We start from the raw sequence: 20,895 nt of genomic DNA on the forward strand, positions 1-20,895 counted from the left end.
TTTGGCCTCCGCTGCCCTGCCAGTGTTTTATAGAGCGCAATCTATTCAGACACAGGAAGGGGGGGGACCTCAGGAAGTCGAAGTGTTGATGTAAAACGACTAAAAGCCCGTAAATGTTCTTTTTACAGAATGATTAATTGTTAAAGTGGTTACAGAGACGTTAAAAGCTGATTAAAAAGCATTTTCTGCCCTGAAATCTGCTGTATGTGAGCTCTGAAGCTCGTGCAGCGTGTGATCTGTGTGTCAGTGTGTGTCAGTGTGTGTGTGTTATTTGGTTATAGACTCACAAAAGTAACGACACAACAGCCAGATATATTTAACAATATATATTTCCATTGTCAATGTACATTCCATTTCGACATAAGCTTTCTTCACAAACAAAAAAAGTTGGCATCTAAATAAATACTATATAAAATAGAACTTCAAAATAAATATATCTATAAAGGGAACCTTTTATATGAGAGATTTTTTTCTTTTTGTTATATCTAAACAAAAACAAAAGCACAGATCTCGTTCTTAAATCCCCAACATTGACATTGCAAAGGCATAAAGGAATGGAGTAGCATCGCCCAGCCGCGGGAGACTTTTCCTCTTGTTTGGGTTGAAAACAAAATTAAAATAAAAAATAAAATAAAAAATCTGGGGTATGGGTGTGTAAAAGTCACAGCATTGTAGCAAAGGGACAAAAACTAAAATAAAACAAAAGAATAAAAAGGTTTTCAATCGTTGACTTGTCGTTGTTGGTGATTCCTCCACACCTAGAACAGGCTAGCGAGCACATGTAAAAGTATAAAGCTAACGGGAATTTAACGAACGCTACTCTTGCAGTGACAGAGCTGAAGAGCGAAGAAAGAAAAAGAAAGGCAGCGACTGTTGAAAAAAGAGGTCCGCTGGTTTAAAAAAGATGGCACCGAAGGAACGCAACTCGAGAGAGAGAGGAAAAAAAACAAAAGCCGGTGGTGGGGAAAACATCGAGAAAGGGAGAGAAAGAGAGACAGACTTGTCTTTCTCTCCCGACTCTGTGGTATGACAAGTTTATGCACAGCAGCTGTGTTTGTCAATCAAGGCCAGGGGTGTTTGCTGGACAATTTCTCAGGGTAGGGAAGGAGGGAAGAAGAGAGGGAGAGAGGGAAAAAAGCAGAGAGAAAAAGAGGGGAGAGAGCTGAGACACTGAGCAGTAACAGCAGGAAATGGGTTGATCCGGATAGGGGTAGATTGTGTTCCCTGTGTGGATTCAATGAGTCCACAGTCTTTAGGACTCGGAGAGGAACCGGGGAATTAGCTTAGCCTCTCGACTGCTAATGAGCCATGGATAGCATAAACAGCAGGAGTTTTTCTCTTTTTTATTGCCGGGCACACTTTTCTAAATCAAGTGCTAGTGATAGAAAGACCTGTCATTTTTGTTACCCCTTCCCGAACCTTCCTCTCGCCACCCTCCTCTCCCTCTCTATCTTTTTTTCTCACGACCTCAAAAACATCTTTCCCTCAAAATATATATCTAATATATTCTCTATATATTTTGTACTGAATTGTAGTTATAATGTACCATGCAATCTTTCAAGGACATTTAAAAGTCTCTTCTAAAGAACACAAATGTTGTGAAACTATTTACAGCAAATAACATTTCACCTGCATAGCTCTATTACTAAATATATTGTCAAAACATTTGTGATTTTTGTCGCCCACCTACAGGTACCGGGGCCTTTTGCCCGGTCCCACAATCATTCTTCAGTTTTGGCACCTTTCTCTCGGACTGAATTGCTAGGTTTTGAAGATATTGCCTCATACATTCAAGACTAAGGACAGTGTGTTTTCTTTCCTTTTTTTCCTCCTGTGTGATATCAGCTTTGTGCAACACGACAAACACAGGTATGAGCGTTAGTTAGGCGCCCTAATGGAAGCCAAGGGGCCGACCGTGAAAGAGAGGTGTGTGCTGTGGAGCAACAGCGACAGTATGCCTTCGCGCCAAACAGAAAAGGCCATCTGTATTAAAGGGCAGCGTGCCTTTAAGAAACCAACTGCCGTCAACCCTGTTTGGCAAGAGTGCATAACAACTGTGATCACTCACGACAGCGAAAAAACAAGCTACTGTACGCTAGCTTCCTTTGGCAAAGTCCTAAGAATGTCATGCAAGCCACAAAAATAGACTTTCAGAATAAAAGACAGACTATCTGACTAACGCAGCTATGCAGCATAATGATTAGAAGTTAATGAAGACACTGTGTGTAGAAGGTGGGGGAGGCTGCGGTGTAAATGTAGTGCACGCAAACGTAATGTGAGATAGCTGAGGTGGTTAATACTGTGCTTTAGTACATCCTTTAAGGGGTTTGCGTCTTCCTAAAAAGGTTGTGCAAGTGGCAGGTTTGATTTCGACAAAGGCTGACTAGATACAAACACAACAACAACTTTGCTATGCCTTCTCGACCCCCCCCCCCCTCTTCGCTCTCTATCACTTGCATCCCCTCTCCTCTGGAAAAAACAAAAAAAAAACATTATTCTTCTGGCCAGTTTGTCTCTCACTTAGCTTACTTGTTTTAAATTATTCACTATTGCCTTTTTGCCCCTAAATGTTTCTTTGCCTTCTTGTGCAAAGAGGAAGTAGACCAGGCTTTTAGGCAGTTTAGAAATCAACATGCTGTAGGCCAAGTTCTAGAGAGGATTACTGTAACAGTCCCTGAGAAGGTTGGGTGTACGTTTTTTTTGTGTTGTTTTTTTTTTTTTTTACACATTTCTCTACGACACATCGACTTCTAGCACGGTGGGTAACCATTAGACTAGAGCATGCAGATCATTACATGCATTACCTTTGAGGTGATTGGTGAACAGCATTCATAATCTTCTATCGTGTCCGGGCTTCACCCCCCTCCCCCCTCCCAAAAAACAATAGGAAACACACTGAAAAGTGATTATCTCTCTCCCTCACTTGCCTCTCATAACAGCCTATCCACGACACATTGAGAATTATGGGAAGTTACTATTATTTTGAAGTCTCAAAAGGTTTTGTTTTTACAATGTTAGCATTACCAAGCTAGCATCTTTAAGCTAAAAGAGGAGAAATGGCGACACTAAAAGATGGTGATCATCATAATAGTGGAGAGAGTGAGCGAGTAAGTGGTGATTTCACTCTCGCAGTGGCCTATCATAAAGCCACAGTATAGGTAATCACTTGTTTTCCTGTTTGTTCAGACAGAGGGACACTGGGCTGTGCTTTCGGGGGTGGGAGGGGCGGGGTAAAGATATCTTTCTCCATCAAATAACTTTCACGTCATCCGAGGATCAGCGACCAGCTTCTGGTTAGTTACCGTTACAAAATTAGCTGTGAAATACAGAGCAGCAGAGAGGTACAATGACTTTGTGCCTTCAGCCATCTTTGCAAAACAACACAAACACCAGTCCCACAATCTAGTCTCTTCTTCTTCTTGTGACACTCTTACAAAAGAAAAAAAACAAAACAAACACATCTCAGAGGGGCTGTTAGCTTTTCCTACTAGCCATCACTCTCAGATCAGGCCCCTTTTTGATCATCCACCCTATCAAACATAGGTCAAAAAGCCATTTAAGTACCTTTGTTTTACATAAGTCATCTTCCAGCAGATTAATGGGGTAGTTTAAGGGGTTGGTGTTGGATTGTCCTATCCATAGAGAGCAAGCAAGTACTGTGTGGTCCTGTCCATTTTTTAGCAAGGCTACTGCCAGCCAGTTTGGTCCAGTATCATGACCCCTGCTGCTGCTTCTCTAGCGTCCCAACTTTTGCTTCTACGCCTCCGGTTTTTAAAGCAGGGGCGCTCACGCCGCCCTGCGAGTTCTTGCAGCGGCAGCCGGGCCTGCTAACATTGTCGTAACACTTCTGTCCCAGTTTGGCCAGGCCTGTAGCTGGCAGATAGCAGACCAGGCAAGGCAGGACAACAGAAAGGGCAGCCATGAAGGACCAACGCGCGCAGCAGTTGGCCTGGGAGCACGAGCAGGGCTTGTCGGCGCAGGAGCCCTCATCATCTTCATCCTCGGTGCAGTGGTAGAAGATCCCTTTGACCAGGCACATGCAGGTGGCTGTATCCACCAGGCTCTGAGCAGAGCACAGGCACTCCTGGTTGCAGACCCAGCAGGAGGGTAGGGTTCGGGGGAGCGTACACTCCGTGCATCGGCACTTCCCACAGTGCTCGCAGAGAAGGAGGTGCTTCTTCTCAGCCGGGGAGGAAGGGATCAGCGCCAACCCCTGCTGTCCTCCAGTGGTGCACACGCCTCCTGCGGGCAACTTTGCAGACTTGAGGTCCAGAGATTTCGAGGAGGAGCAGGAGGAAGCAGAGGAAGAGGAGGTGAGGACTTTCGATTCAGAGGAAGTGAAGCAGCCTGGAGTTCGGGTAGTGATTGTGTTGATGGGGCCCTGGTGGGGGTGCAGGTTTGGGTGGTGGTCCACCGTTGGGGTGGGCGCAGCATGGTCCAACAGCCTCTGATCGGACGAGGTGCTGCTGCTGCTGCTGATCGAGCTGGGCCTCCCGCTGAAGGAAATCCAAGGGTGGGTGGTGGTGTCCTGGTGAGGATGGGGCTCGCACCTGCCCTGCTGGTGGTGCTGGTGTTGGTGATTGTGATGATGGTTGTGGTTCGCCCCCAGGAAGGCCTCCTGATTCTGACCAAGCCAGGTGATTCTTCGGTTCACAGACTTCTGGCTGGGGGGCTGTTGGGAGACGACTGCGGGACTGTCGATGTAGTCGTTCTCCACATGCGAGGACTTTATCTGGTCGATGGGGTAGATAGTGAGAGGGTGCTGCAGGCGGCCGTAGGGCACTCGACTGTCCAGCAGGGGCTGGGATATGAGGGAGGAGGACACTCCGGGGATGTGGTGGGGAACCCTGGACTCCATGTGTAGGCTGGTGCCTCGCACGTCTTCACTCTAAAGCAGCATTTAGCAATACTGCAAAGACAGATACAGAAGAGAGGGTTATGCGTGGCTGCATATGTTGTTTATAAAGTTCTTTCAGCTTAATCTTAAACCAATCTTCTAACCACGTTAGAAAACAACGTTTAATATTTAAAAAGGGTCAAAATAAGACTGTGAAGAGGAGAAAGAATGAGAGCCAGGTTAGCTATAAAGAACAGAGTGTGAGTACACATCGTCTTTCTTAATTTATCTTTAACAGAACCACCTGACTTGATACGAGAAGATCCTTCACATGCATCACACACGATAATGTGTGCTGTGAAATCTAATTTTTCACTCCTAGCCACAGCTTTGTCTCATAATTACTCTGCTAAAAACTACTTTCCCCACACAATTTCTGTGATAAGTCACAGAATGACTGTGCGATCAAACCAACCAATGTAAAAACTGACATGTTTTACAAGCAGTTCAGACAATTGTTAAATCTTTAAAAATCTCCCTCAACAGGCTGGATCCCTGCGATAATCTGAATGTCCAGTTTTCCAAACGATCTTGATCTTTCGACTGAATACCAACAGGGTTTCAAACCTCCTCCATTCTAACTTTGACATTAGAACAATGGAAGTTGGGAGCACCAGAGAGCAGGGTTTGCATGCAAAAGACTCGAAGATGCAAAACAAGGCAGAGCAAAGAGAGCACAAGTTTGCCAGCAAGGACTTCAACAAAGCCAAAATGAACGCAGGAGGCAAAGAAAACGAGGCCTTTGTACGGAAGAGACGACTATTACACCAAGAAATGTAAAACTGCCCCTTCTCTCTCTTAGTCTGGGAAATGTGCGAATGACATGTGATTTTATGAATTGCAGGTTTTTTTGTGAATGGACGCTGCTGGCTGCTTCTGAATCAATGCGCTCCAGTCATGATGAGCCTGAATGAAATCGGGTTTTCGTCGATGAGCAGCAGAAGACCTAACCTACTTTTACAGGAAGCAAGAAAGATGATTGAAGACAAACTACGCCGACATTTCCACTGACCCATATCTGCCGCGTTTGGGTTGCTTATATTGCAACACCACCCCACCACCACCACCACCACACACACACACACACAGACACACAAAACGAGGCTCATTCAGACGCATTTTCTCCCCATTATTCTCACAAGACAGGCTGAATTTTCCTCTTGTGTTTTGGTTTATTAGGCTCTACTGATTTATCCTCTATTTCGTCTCACAGTGTGTCAGCTGACAGCTCGTGTTTTTCCGCTTTTCCTCGCATTCGCCCGGCAGAGAAACCTGTTGCGACACCGCTTGGCACCGACACAAGCGCTTGCGATCGTCAAATCTAGACCATTATATGAGCTCCAAAGCCGGAACAGTGCGTGTGCGAGTGCGTGCGTGCGAGTCTGCGTGTGTATGTGTGTGTGTGCGCGCGTCCCTCCCTCTTCAATATGTGAATGGACTGAGTCATAAAAACCGGAGGCGGCCGCTCGGCATACTCAAATAGCATGTTTATATAGGTATTGCGACCACGTATTCAACACCTTCGCTCTTTGTGGCTGCGAAAGACAAAAGTGTGACACTGATAAAGAAAAAATGGTACACTGTGTGCCACCAGACGGACGGCTGTGAGGTAGTTTTTAAGCGGCGGCTATTACCAAATGCGTAGTTTGATGCGTAAAGCTAGACGTTATCGCTCCTGGCAACCAAAACGAGCCGATTCAAAGGCAATTTTTGGGGGGACATGTTCTAGGTTAGACGAGAAAGCGAACGGCAATAAACAAAAAAAACCCAAACACCTGACACATCCGACATGGTGCGCCAACCAAGGCGATCGCTGCAGAGCGAGAAGGAGACACGCAACAGAGCCTGCCGAGACCCAGACACGGGGTAGAAATATGGATCCGTCCCGCTGCCTTTTATAGTGACAGTGACTTTAAAATAACCGCAAACGGCGACGCGATACGTGTTGAAATCTGCTGTCAGGGATCCGAACAAGTTGCGCTTTCAAAACACGACAGCTCCCCTCCCTCAACCGCCGCGTTTTGCTTCTGAAATCGGTGGTTAAATATTGACTCAAAGCGCAAACACGGGCCCGAGGAAGCAGCTTGTTGCAAAATAAAGAGTTTGCAGGAGCGTTTTCGAGAGGAGCTGAAGGTGAAGCGTAGGCAGCGAAAGGGACTGAATGGTCGGTCTGTGCAGCCACACGCTCACACAGTCACACACACGCTCTCTCTCACACACACACGTACACACAATTTTGAAGTTAACGACGAGAAAAAACAGCAGAGGTGAGCACTTACTGTGGTTTCAGGATAAAATTCTCATCTCTTCGTTGCGCACGACGTTTGCGCGCAGCTTATAGTCCAGTCCGAGCGAGTGAGTGGCTCCACACACACGCAGACGCACGCACACAAAATGTTGAGGTTAAGGTATAAGTCCAAGTGTTGGGAATTATATGAGCAATGTAGGCGAGTGCACTATTCTCAACTCGCTGGTGCGTAAAAGGCGACTGCGGTTGTGGACGCAGAGCTTTGGATATGATGTTGCAACCACCGAGGGGGAGGGAAGTGAGTTTTTATGAATGGGAGGGTAGAGGAGAGGAAAGGGGACGGCACTGCGCAGATGCCTCGGCTTTTTCTCCCCCCCCCCCCCCCCCCCTCTCTCTCCCCCTCTCCTCGCTCTCTTTTTTGTGAATGGGAGGGCAGAGCGACTCGGGAGGGCTGAAATGCGGAGGTTACATTTTTATGAATGGGGAGGACTCCGAATGGCATTGCGCAGGCGCGGTGCCGAGTATTTTTATGAATGGGAAGAAATGGCGAATGAGGCGTGTGTGTGTGAGAGAGAGAGAAAGAGAGAGAGGAGGAGAGAAGAAGAAGAAAGAGAAGAAGAAGAAGAAGAAGAAGGGGGTGAGGGGAAGAGGAGGTGGGGGCTTTTTTTTTTTTGGTCACAAGGGCAATGTCAGGGCTGATTTACATAAAGACTCGACTCATCGGCTGTGGTGCCACTCGCTTTATTTCAGCCTGTTAATTTATTTATCTATGCAGCTCTCGCTTCCTGCTACACGTTAAAGGAGACGTGCTCAGGCTGGTATTGTGTAATAGATGAGAGGGATACGTGAGTGGGCTAAATCTGCAACGGATCAGCTTCTTTTACCCTCAATATTCTTCTTACTGTGGGATAAAATGTCCAAAGACGCAGCCATGGCTTTTGATTTCAATCCCAGGAACATGACACATGAAAAAATTAATATACAATAAGGGCTATTTGTTTATTATTTTTTTCCAATCAGTGCACCCTCGACAAGGATATCAAGCTCCTTCAGATCACACGCCTCAGCTCGATTAGGCTAAATAATGGCCGCTCCCCTTGTGTTCCTGTTCTATCTAAAGCCGTTTATTGCGAACAAGGACGTGCCCTTCCTTCCTCTGCAACAATGTGAGGTATGACTACAGCTTCTATGGTAGTGTAAAAAAAAAAACTGAGGAGAAGAGGAGGAGGAGGAGGAGGAGAGGTGGTGGTGGTGGTGGTGGTGGTAGGGGGGGTTATAACGCCTACTCTGAAACGCAAACCAGCATGAGGGCAGGCAGGATTCACAAAAGGACAGGATGTTGTTGATTTGTACCGAAACCACACGGAGGAAATGAGTGTGAATTTCCTTTCTCTCTGACATCCCAGTGTGTGTGTGTGTGTGTGTGTGTGTGTGTGTGTGTGCTTCCCTGCAACCCCCCTGCCACCACCCTATACCTCCCTCCCCTCCCCTCAGCTTGGGGCTTTTAACCAGTCAAAGGTTAACAGTTGCCCCATTATCCGTTTGCACACAACACCATGGAAGCCACTAGACCTCCAAATTGGGATTATTGTTTTGGGCAAATTAAATGTATTTGTGTGTCTTTATCCATGTCAGCAAAACAATGGGAATAAATCAAATAGTATGTATGATTCTTAGAAATGAGTGTAAGGTGACCTAATAACACCCTCACAGTAAAAGTCTTGGCAAAACTTAATAATAACCATTAATAAATAGTTAATTTAGCTCATTAAAATTGAATGGATGGTTATTTAACTGCTAGTATAAAGGTTTATAAATGTATTAATGCCCAACTAATAAATCAATTTTATTTATATAGCCCACAATCATAATTGCATTGCCTGAGTAGTGAAAGACTCTGTCTCTGTCTCTGTCAGTCGAGTGAAGAAAAACTTGCCATATTGAAAAAGAAAAGGGGAAATGAAGATGGATGAAACCTCAGGAAGACCCACAGAGGAGGGATTCCTCTCCCAGGACGGACAGACATGCAATAGATATGAGGAGACAGTAAGACAGAAGAATTGGACTTTTACAGATGAGCTACACAGTATTTATTACCCTTATAAAAACGTATCATAAACATCAGTTGCGACTGTACAATAAATGATTGCTTAGTAAATGGTTTATGAAGCATTTCCTGTTTGTAACAGTGAACAAACTATTAACTAACTATAAATATATCATTTATTAATGATGGATGAGTAAATTTTGTCTGAAAAGGTTTTACAATACAACACGTTCCTTAGTTTGACTTACATATTGGTTGTTTATTTAAATGTAATTAACCAAAAATATTATTAATTAATTATTAAATTATTACAAAGTTTTACCATATATTTAATGTATCATGCAGGTAGCTTTTTCTGTCCTTATTTTAGCACAAAGTAACAGTCTAGTGTTAGGTTATTAATAATATAATTGTATATTACAGAAAATAAATAACGTCATAAGTCACTGAGACTAAGGATAGAGGGTGTTGTATGCTCCTTGTAGAGCCCTTTGAGGCATATTCATGATTTTTGAGCTTAATAAAATTGACTTTGGTAACACTTTATAGTAACATATCATTATCTGATATGTAACTAGATTTAATATCAGATGATTTAATACTTTAACTCCTCGATTACTACTTGTATGGGAGACTTTCACTTTCACCAAATTTTACAAGTATTACTTTTGGGTACAGTTAATGTAAAAAAAAAACAAACACACAAACAAACAACAACAACAACAACAAAAAACATTGGATGACGTTTATAAAGTTGCAACTGATGATCATAAACTTTTACATTGGTTAACAAATGGTTTAAACATAATTTCAATGTGTGTGAAACTGTGAAATAACTATTAACCAATTTAATATTTTTTAATGTTGGTTATTATAAAGTGCTACACAGAGTTTATTTAGACAACCACTTTACACAGTACATGTATGAAAATTGCATGTGGACTCTAGCAGGCTTTTATATTTTGTATCACTAATATCTGTAAAAAACAAAATGCTGAACTGCAGACTTGTTAAAAAAGCCTTTATCTTTTACGACTTTATAGCGTTAACCTCTGTCTACGGGGATCTATCCAGTAAAAAAAGCGTGTTTTTAAAGATGTGCTATAAAAGAGTGGAAGCTTTCATAATAGACCAACAAATATGTAAATCTTACATGGCAACCCCTCTTTCCTCTCCCTCACATCTTCCCCTCTCTCACACACAGAGAGAGAGAGAGATGCACAAAGACACATACTGTAGATACTTGCAGATTTCTGTCCGCAGCTGCGTGGCTTGCAGGCATGGCCTACATAAAGTGCTTGTTGAATTGTAGATTTCTTGTCGGTGTGATCATCCAGGCATACATGCACGGAAGGGAAGGCCTAGATTTCTCTCCAGAGTCTTCCCTCCCAGCCTTCCTTCCTGCCACATCTGCTGGCTACTGCTGTGAGCTCGGGAGTCTAATGGACAGCCCCATCTGCTTCCAGAGAAGTTTCACATATTTAATGCTAAAAGCTTTTTTTTTTTCCCCCTCTCCAATTCCATTGTGCAAAACCCAACAAAACCTTCATTGTCTGTATTTTTAAGACTTGTTTCTTTATGTCCAGTTGAACCTTTTATCCCCCAGCTCAGAAAAATGTCACGTCCAAACTGATCCAGACATTTGTTTTAAATCAAATTAAAATATCAATAGCCTTTTGTTCATCACTTAGGTCTATCACTTGATGTACTTCACTAATCTATTGGTGCTTGGCCTGTTTTGTATTTCCCGACTGTGCCGAAGACAATAACTCGAGAAAAGCTGGTAATTGTGTGTATTTGTGTGTCTGTGTGTAAGAAGAGTGTAAGGTGACAGTGCTCGAATGCAAATCACAGATACATCAAAAGCTTCCTGTTGCAGGTAAGCCATCATTTACTCCCTTCACCACCCCCCTTGACACTTCACAATACACATCTCTCACCAATTAACAGTTGTGTAGGGCTGGGGCTGCAGTGCGACTGCCTGAAGAGTTTGAATGCCTTCAAAGTATTGGTTATTGGCTCAAACAGTGAGATGGTTGAATAGATAGGTTAACAAAAAGAAACTGAAATAGCCAGATAACATAGCTAGCTTAAAGTAATGGAAAGAGTTGAAACAATTGGCTAAAAGTCAGGGGATAAATGGCGTTGTTAGCGTGTAGCTCCAGCTTCTGCCACTCCTTGTAGAAGCGGAACAAATTCAACTCAACCAAAGCAACCAAACACCGACAAGTGGGTCAGTTCAGCATGTTACGAACACGATGGCTGAAAACGAGCGGATACTCGAACTAATGTGAAAAGGGCGGTCGGAGTTGGAAACCATTGCAGTAGAGTAAATCACCAATTCTTATGTTTGTGTAGTGTTACCGTAAGGGTGGACTTTTCTTTTAAAAACAAGGGTGGGCTCGGGGCCAACAGTAACAGCATCAACAAACGTAATGACGTGTGAAAACCTACAGGACCACTCAAACTGAGCAAGCTGAGAGCCGCATTGTAGAAAACTCTATAGTTTGCCTACAGTAAGAGGCGGATCTCGACCACGGGGCCAGGTAGCTCTAACTCCTCAAATATTGACTTCCTTCCTCACTGCCCGCCTGGTCAGGAGGTGTGTTTGTGTGCTTTGGAGTCAGGAGAGGTGTGCGGTAAGAGAGGTAGGAAGGGGGCGGTGGGGGCTCATGTACGTGTGGTTGTGTGAGTCTGTGTGTCCACATCCATCAAAATAAAGAGTTTGATGACTTTGGCCTGCCCTCATTGCACCATAATAGGATACATTAGAACCTAATTCACTTAGAGCCATTAGAGAGCTCAAAAATTCCTGTAAAGGAATAACAACACAAAGGCCAAATGAGCTACACTGGCTCTGCTGCTCCAGGAATTTTACAACAGGTTGTTTTGTAACGAGATCCCGACTATTAAATTACTTTTAAAGAGGTCTATATATTCGTAGACATTGGAAAATCTGTTTCCTTTGTAGAATTCTTGTAACTCAACACCTACATGTCATGATCCGTTATTAAACTACCACGACTCACTTTAAATTGGCTTTAAATTCAAGTTTTTCCCCAAACCAAGCAGTTCTTTTGTCAACGTAGTCAACTAACTTTATGCCATATTAGTTTAAAGGCTTTGCATGAGCGTTTGACATTTAGGGAAAGGAAAATTCCTGACCAATAATTTGACATGGTTACGCAGGAGGAAATGGGTTTTGTGGCTCCAGATAGTCACACCCATTGTTAGAAAAGCCCTGGTTCATTCAGCAGCGGCCTATCCAGATTAGCAGTGAGCCCATAGGATGTTGTTGTTCTTTTTTTCTGGGCAGTCATCCCAGGACATGTGGCCTCACCTGGTCTGGGTTGGTCATACTTCAGACAACGTCAAAGTATGCCGTTCTGCAGAAGCTTTTCTCCCTGCTATTACAGGCTTCACATTGCATTGAGCAAGGCCATATTATTTTGGACAATTGGGAAGAAAACTGTTCTTAATTTAACTATAAAACAACAATTTCTATAACCTATGATCTGTGAAAAATCCATCAGCTTCATTTCACCGTTGACTCTTAGCGACGACTCACGGATCCCCAGTTTGGAAACCCCTGACCTCGGGGTCAGGTAGACTATATTTTCTCTGGATGACCCAGACACGGTGTCCATGTTGACAAGCATCTGCCCGGCTCAAATGCTTTCGAGCGAGACCCTGAATCCATGTCAGCTGCAGGGGCACTGGTGTGTCGCTGACCCTGACCTCTGAACTTCCTGGGCCGGGTGGAAAAGCGATGAAAGAATTTCCCTGTGGGGATCAATAAAAACCCTCTCATTAAAGCACTGTGATACATTTTTAGCATGGGTGGTCCTTGAGGGAGTCATATCCTAGAAATCAAGCAGGCCTTTAACTCTCGACCATTTCTTTCTATACCATTGTTTACATGCTCTGATGATGATTGAGAATGTGTTCATGTTTTCTTTGTTTAGGTGATTTATGTTGCAGGTCAGTCGCGGCTTTGTTGATTCTCTTGTGTGAATAACGTCGGCCCTCCTCTGTGCCATGTTAACATGGTTTTGAGTAAATAAATCTAAGTCAGAATGAGTAACCTATTCAGATCATCCTGCGCAATAAAGGCAATTTTCCTTCTTGAAGCTAGATGATCTTTGACGTCCTCTCTCAAACCTGAGAATCCTCCCATGCTACATTATACCAGCTAGTTGTTTGTGCATTAATTTGTGTAGCAGCATTTTAACTGTCTTTACTCATATACATCTTAAAAGCACAAACTCAAAAATATAAAGCTGCCAGGAACCCAAAATGCAAGAAAAATGACAGGTGTCTTTAAAACTTTACAACTCTTAAGTGATAATCACTTAAAATGTCACTGTGTAATAGTACAGGGTAGAAAAACAGCTTTGAATAATAAATAAGAAAGAAATAAGACTATGTACAGTCTATTTACATGTACTGATTTTATCACAGCTTGTAAGTCACAGAATGTATTAATAATTCAAATATTTTGTGTTGAACAGACATAAATGAGATACTATGTGAAAGCCCCACATCAGCCCTTTTCGACTGATTTTCTTTTTAACTCGTCTCTACATGATATATGAATATGGTTGTGTCAGGAGACCTTTTCCAGCCTTGTTTGTGGGCCCACCGGACCATAAGAACAGCATTAAAACAACACAGAACAGAGAATTAAACCTAAAGAAACGTAAGTTGCACCATGTCTCTAAAATCAAAGTGCAACTCCAGTCTTGAAACTGTATTTGAACTTGAGTGTTTTGCTCGCTGTGGGATTGAAAAGACGCCGTCAACATCCATTCCACAATTTCCTGCCGCACAAGTTTCAGACTGACACTCCTCTCTCCATGACCGCTACGCGAGGCAAGAACATTGGGGAAAAACACTTTGCATCTCTGGAACATGAACATCATTAAAAGACCGTTGGAAAACTCTCTTTCTTTCATTGAAAAAGATGCAACAGAGTCTCTTGTGACCCGATCGCCTTCTCCATCCATAAACATTCACGAACATACAGTTCATACAGAAATCTCACACATGTGAGCTCGCACCCCTAACTTGGCCTTCCATCCCTGTTTCCATATTCCACCGGCTGGCTGATATTATGTCTAATTCCAGGCATGTAATTAGTGTGTAGCCTGGTCTGGTTCTGTCTGGGTCAGTGTTGAGACTGTGAGTGTGTGTGTGTGTGTGAGAGAGAGAGTGGTGTGTGTGTGTGTGTGTGTGTCTACGTACATGTGTATTTGGTGAGTCTGATGTTAGCCAGCACCACAGGATGGGATGCGGACTGAACCGCTCGCCGAACCACACATGGAGGGCAAATAAAAAACACACACACACACACATACAGAGTAGGTCTATCCTTGGTACGCTTGTGCCAAGGATACCAAGTAGTCATATGCGCAAATACATAAATAGCAAAGAACAACCAATACGGGCAAATGCTTTTTACCAGGCAAAACGCAAAAACATACACATCACTCATATTAAAACTCGCGAATGTGCCAAACTAAGCAGCCAGACAGACAGCGACAGAGTTATGACTTTCAAATTTAGTTGAAATGCTAATGATCCATGTCCCAGTGAGTAGTAATCGGGTACATCAAAGACCAAATAGGATAGAAATGAAAACACAGCATGTGTGGGCTAAATATTGCATGTGTGCAACTAATTCTGACACTGACGTATGAAATGTTTCTCTTTAAATATCTATGTGACTTACAAAGCGGGAGAAAAGATCACCAGTGTTCCAGGAAAAGACCCATATTCTTACCATTTGGTTTTGTGAAGGTTTAACCAGCTGTTAGCGACTTATGAAAGCTGTCATTAATCCAAAGTCTTCACCCCTTTTACATTTAAAGGTGCACTGTGTAGTTTTGGGGAAGAAGAGAAAGATCTTTGTCGACTGATTTTGTTTTCATGACTGAATAAACTGAATAAACAAACTGACCGTAAAGGACAACACAGTTTCATACTGTTTTGCTTCTGGGGACCTTATTTTGCTCCATTTCAAGGCTTCATTTCATTTATACATGAGTGCTTGGGGGCATAGGTGTTGTTTACACTGGGGACAACACCTCGTTTTAACGGCTAATTTTGTTCCCATCACTTTCTGAAAGCATAATGAGGTACGTGCTGTGTTGTAAATGTGCTAGAAAATGCTCACACCGAGAAATGTTAACAAACAAATGAGATGAGAGGCCGTTTTTTTATTATAAGGTGCAATATTTTTTCAATGATTGGTTTTGAAGAAAGCCAGAAGTGATGCAGAAATATTCAGATTCGCTTACTTTATTTTTATAATCCAATGAATTACGTTACTACGTTACTCTTAATTGGTAAAATAATTCCTATTGCTGTCAGAACAAATGTAGAGGAGTAGAGTACAATATGTTCTTTGAATGTAGAAGATTCATGGCATTGACTGGAAATACTAAAGGAGAGTACTCGGTTAAGTTTCCCCGTTGGATGTGTGTGTGGTGCATGCGTACGTGTGCATGTGTGTTCATCCCGGGGGTGCCTGGATGATATGTGCTCTCAGCGACACTTGGAATGCCCAGAATGTGAGAGGTGGAGAGGAGAAGCGAGGTCCTTTGTGGCCACGCCCCTGACGGCAGGTCACGCTTCAGTGATTGGTTGGTCCCTGGAGGTCGGAGTGCAGTCGGGGTCCTGTCACTCCTCTGAAGAAAGGTCGAAGGTCAACTTCCACCGGAGCTCCACTTTCCTCCCCTCGCCCGGCGGGGTTCTTCCAGCTTAGACGAGAGCCACGAAGTCGAAACGAGACCTTTTCTTTTTCAGGAATTTTTCAAGCTTTACTGCGGAAATCCGCAGATTTGTCTCAACTTTTCCTTTTTTGACTACATGCGTGCAGTCTGTGCACACATGTACAGAATCTAAGAGTCATCAGGTATAAATATCTCATTGTGGTTTGATTTCAAATAATCGAAACCAGAATCTTAATGTTTTATCAGAAGAGTTATTTTAATTCATGTTGTTCCTACCCGAAGGTTTCGGTTTTCGGTTAATATGTATCAGTACATCTGCTAAGGTGTTTCGCTGATGTGTCATTTTCCATGCGAATGGGTAAGAGGGTGTAGCTGAAGCTAATATTCTGCTGGGGAAAGGTTGTGTATCATTATGTGACCACGGTTATTAGTAGTGAAGGGGAAAGTCAATGCTTGAGACAACTAACAGAGATCCAAATCATGCAACTGATTGCTTTAATCTGTTTTAGTCAATAAAACTTGTGGTAACCGCGCTAACCTTTCCGCCATCGTGCTGCCTGTACATACAGCACATGAACATAATACAGAAATACGCTGTGAGACAGCAAAAGCGCAAATAAATTATGTTAGGAAGAGAGCACCAAAACTGTTTTAATGTAGAACGTGAGAAATAACGAGTTTGTCATGTGGAACAGGCACAAACAGAGACCGAAGCAGGGTTGCAGGTGAGTTATCTGCACCCTACATGTTGCGATGGCTGCAGCATCAGCAGTATCCAACTTCAGCTCACAGACACTGCGATGACAAGCTTGAATTAAGCCTTCAGAGGAGGGACGGGAGGACAAGAGGAGAGGAAATGAGGAAAGACAAGAGGATCAGATGAGTGGAAAAAAGGAGGTAAATGAGAGGAGAGGGCAGGAGGATGGAAGAGGAAGAGGAAAGAAGGGTAGATGAGAGGGGTGAGCGGATCAAAGGAAAGGAGGAAGGAGGTGAGAGTCAGACAAGCAGGAGATGAGAGGAGTATAAAATGATTCGGGGGGAGGAGATGAGAAGAGGAGCAGAGGAAGGAGACGTGGCGGGAGAAAGGACGGGAGGAGAGGGGACGGCGCGGGATCAGCGTGGGACAGCAGCAACTTCCTGTGAGCCATCAGGAGGAGGATAAAGTGGGTGGCACACAAAGGAAAATCAGTTTCATTCTGCGAACATAGCCACTAAATATCCAAATTTGGTCAGTTGTGAACTGGTCATAGATACTGATGCATGTGAAAAAGGTCTGGGAACAGGGTTAGACTAGTCTGACTCACCCAGATGTAGACTGTTGGTAGAAAGCCTGCCATTGGCCGACTATTTCAGGCGCCAGTCTCCTCCCTTCCGCTATTTGCATGATACCGTTTTTGAAATCCCCATTTGTATTGGAAACAACAACCTTTGAATTCGCAACCCACGCACTGAAATTGGCAAGTTATCCCGACACTAACCTGGCCACTAACGGTATGAACCCCAAATAAGCTAGCAGCCGCAAGATGGTGGATTCTGATACTTTGGGAAAGTGCTCAGATTAAGCATCCTAGATTGTGTTAAAGGATGTACATTTTTCTTGCTGAGAGTTAAATGAGATTAATACCACTATCATATATGTGTGTTAGGTATGATGCTTAAGTCAAGACCCAAATAGCTTAGCTTAGCATAAAGACGGGAAGCAGCCACAGTCTGGCTGGCTCAAAACTTACATCTATAAACTCGATGTTAGTGCGCTTGGGAGTGCTGGGAGCTGCAGTTTTGAACTTTGGACCGAGCCAGGTTAGCTGTTTCCCTTTGTTTCCAGGTTTTATGCTAAGCTAAGCTAATCAGCTCCTGGCTCTGGCTTCACACCCAATGAAACGGCACTGATTCTCATCTAATTCTGGGCAATAAAGTATTAAACCGTACTTCTCGAAACATCAAATGATGCCTTTAAATTTGGCTCAGAGACTTTACAATCCCAGTCTACGGTCCGTCTACATGTGCAGTACAGACTTAAGAGGCACTAGAATGACCTGAGGAACTACGGTTCACTGAGTCCATTCATCAGCTTTTACAATCTCTTCTCATAGCCGACTTTAAGATGATTTAATGATTTTACGCTTGTTTATTTTATTGTTTTTTTTTTTTGCCTTGTGTGAATCACTTTTAAAATTGTTTATTTAAATGAGCTCTACAAAATAAACCATATTAGTCTCATTTAAACATGAAAGCTCATCTTCTTGAGTCGTAAAAATTGTGAAATGAAACTATAACATAAAACAAGGAACGTCTGGTCATATTTGATATATGGCTCATGGCTGGTTAACTTACCTCTGAGGTGTATAAACACTCTGTAGGCTTATAATAGTTCACGAGCTGTAAAGGACTATGTAAATCAGATTTAGCCCCTGAGAGTTGTTTGTGTGAATTCGTGTCCACATGTGAGGATAGTGAGTGTGCTTCACGAGCCTCTGATTAATATAACAAGATCTCCTCCTGAGCGGAGAGGATGTGGCTCAAGAGGGATGCTTTGACTCACCGGCTCTTTTGTTGTGATGGATGATGAGCTGGTCAATTTCCGAACTAAGACCCAGTCAATACAGGATATGAATCAGGATCTGATTCAATATGAGTGTAAAATAAAAAGCGTCTCTTTACTATAGGTCCTATTTTTACATCACTGAAATGAATTATATCAGCTGCAGGAGATGAGTGGTAATGATTGTGGTAGTGATTACATCCTGACCATCAGCATCGCTCATTCTAGTCTACAAAGAATATTTTTCTCTGCATCAGATGAGCTGTGTCGCTTACATGTGCTTAAAGGATAACTACCGTTTTTTACAACCTGGACCTTATTTCTGGCAAAACATATGGTCATTTACTCACCCAGATAACTTTGGTGTCATTCGGCGTCGTTCGGACGAAATTAGATCCAGTGTAGCGGCGATATATCCATATAATGCGAGAGACGGGGCAGCGACACACAGCCTCTATATAACGCATTATCTGCCACGAAACTAGTTAATTTCATCAATATTTTGTTATGAAATGCTAGCGCTATTAGCCTCTGAGTCCGGGCTCGTTTATTGTCAACATCCGGGGTCTGTAGGCTGATCTACTACCTCTGACCTGGAAGATGTCGTCTCTGAGCTGCGCGCGCACCCGCGACAGCGCGGCTTGTTTACCTGTAGCTGCTACTGCTAGTTTGACCCCGGATGTTGATAACGGACGAGCCCGGACTCAGAGGGGAATAGCGCTAGCATTTCATAACAAAATATTGATGAAATGAACTAGTTTCGTGGCAGATAATGCGTTATATAGAGGCTGTGTGTCGCTGCCCCGTCTCTCCCATTATATGGATATATCGCCGCTACGCTGGATCTAATTTCGTCCGAACGACGCCGAATGACACCAAAGTTATCTGGGTGAGTAAATGATCATATATTTTGCCAGAAATAAGGTCCAGGTTGTAAAAAACGGTAGTTATCCTTTAAGTAACGTGGTTGCCTCCAGCTGTCTGTGGAAACTTCACTCAAAAAGGATTTCTGGTCACATATGCTCAAGCAGGTTTTTAATGAGATTTTCATTAAAGCACAACATGCATGACTTGAACGTGGCCTAGTAATTGCTGTCCAGAGGAAAGAAAAAAAGATATTTTGATGTAAAAATGACTTATAGAAAAAAAATAATCAAGAGAGGATCTTGAAATCTGATTAGTGACCTGTCGTATGAATAAACAGACAGAACACATTCTTCGATCTAAAGCCTTAACCTGTTTTCTATTAACCTGGTTTCTTGGGTGCAGATAAATGAATTTACTTTAAAACCAGCTGCTACATGTTATATCTTACATTTTACAATTTAAATTCCTTTATTCTACTTTTCTAATCCTCGCTGTTCAACATCTACAAGCAGGATATAAACACTTAATACTTTAAGTTTTTATTAATTTGATTTAATATTTGATTTCATATTTTAACTCCTCCTCTGAAGCTATATAAACAGATAATATAACAGTTGTAATCATACAAAATAAGTCTTCTGAGGACAACTTAGGACAACACAATTCTGTACATTAACGAGCACTTAAAATGTCTGTGTATTTGCTTACAACTGCAATATGATGTTTTATACTGAGGAACAAGTGAGGAATGAATCAGGAATGACTTGATAGTTAATGAATTGAGTACATTTCTAGAAAACTGATATTCAAGGACCATATAGTAGATAATGATGAGTTACTAGAGAACAGACTGGGAGACGCTACATTAATGAATCATTAGGTAATGATTAGTTATTCATGAACTATCAAGTAGTTCCCAGTTCATTCCTCACTCATGTACTACTTACACTTTGGAGCACCTTATTTATTTATTTATTTTTATTAAGAATTATTTTGAACCGAAGTATACAAACATTTTCAGAAATAATTTGCTTTACTGAGGCTACCATGACACCAATACTCTTTTCTTTTTCACCGAAAAGGTCTGAATGTTTCTTTGACCTTGTGTTTTGTAGAAGGGGATGAAATCAGCATGAATGACCTGGAAATGTGACATTTCTTGCTGGAGTCTCTGGACCTTCCTTTTTTTCCTTCTTCTCCACCCCTCCCTTATCACCACACCTTCATTTCCTTAATTGATCCCCACATCCTGCATATCAGGCAGATTAGCCTCGGATTAGCCAGGTAAACACCGCAAAAGAGAGAGAGAGAGAGGGTGTGTGTGTGTGTGTGTGTGCATGTGTGTGTGTTAAACCAGAGGGGGAAGTGGAGTCTTTGATCAGGCTAATGAGCTGCCAGTCCTCCCTCCAGGCTCTACTGGTTGGCTGGGGGTGTATGGACACCTGAAACAACATGGAGACCATGCATAGCCTCTGGTGGCACACACACACACCCTCGTCAGTGCATCACACCCGCATCCTGCCACCATTATTCTCTGCCTGCCACCTCCTACCACCCCCT

The 20,895-nt window shown here is 42.9% G+C and overlaps 1 protein-coding gene across 1 annotated transcript; it reads right to left on the reverse strand.

Moving 5' to 3' along the window:
* Positions 1 to 311: 311 nt before the first annotated feature.
* On the reverse strand, positions 312 to 7,443 carry spry4 (sprouty homolog 4). Its single transcript, XM_084374563.1, has 2 exons — positions 7,177 to 7,443; positions 312 to 4,909 (listed from the first exon to the last, which is right to left on the reverse strand). Exon 2 carries the CDS (start codon positions 4,856 to 4,858, stop codon positions 3,713 to 3,715), a length of 1,146 nt encoding a protein of 381 aa, XP_084230689.1. The 5' UTR covers positions 4,859 to 4,909; positions 7,177 to 7,443; the 3' UTR covers positions 312 to 3,712.
* Between the last annotated feature and the right edge of the window lie 13,452 nt (positions 7,444 to 20,895).

The sequence above is a fragment of the Pagrus pagrus genome (genome assembly GCF_965226575.1).
Source record: "Pagrus pagrus genome assembly, chromosome: 14".
Lineage (NCBI taxonomy): Eukaryota > Metazoa > Chordata > Actinopteri > Spariformes > Sparidae > Pagrus > Pagrus pagrus.

What these genes read in the sequence shown, in the direction of transcription:
- spry4 (XM_084374563.1), bottom strand. Translation starts at nt 4,858, where the DNA reads ATGGAGTCCAGGGTTCCCCACCACATCCCCGGAGTGTCCTCCTCCCTC.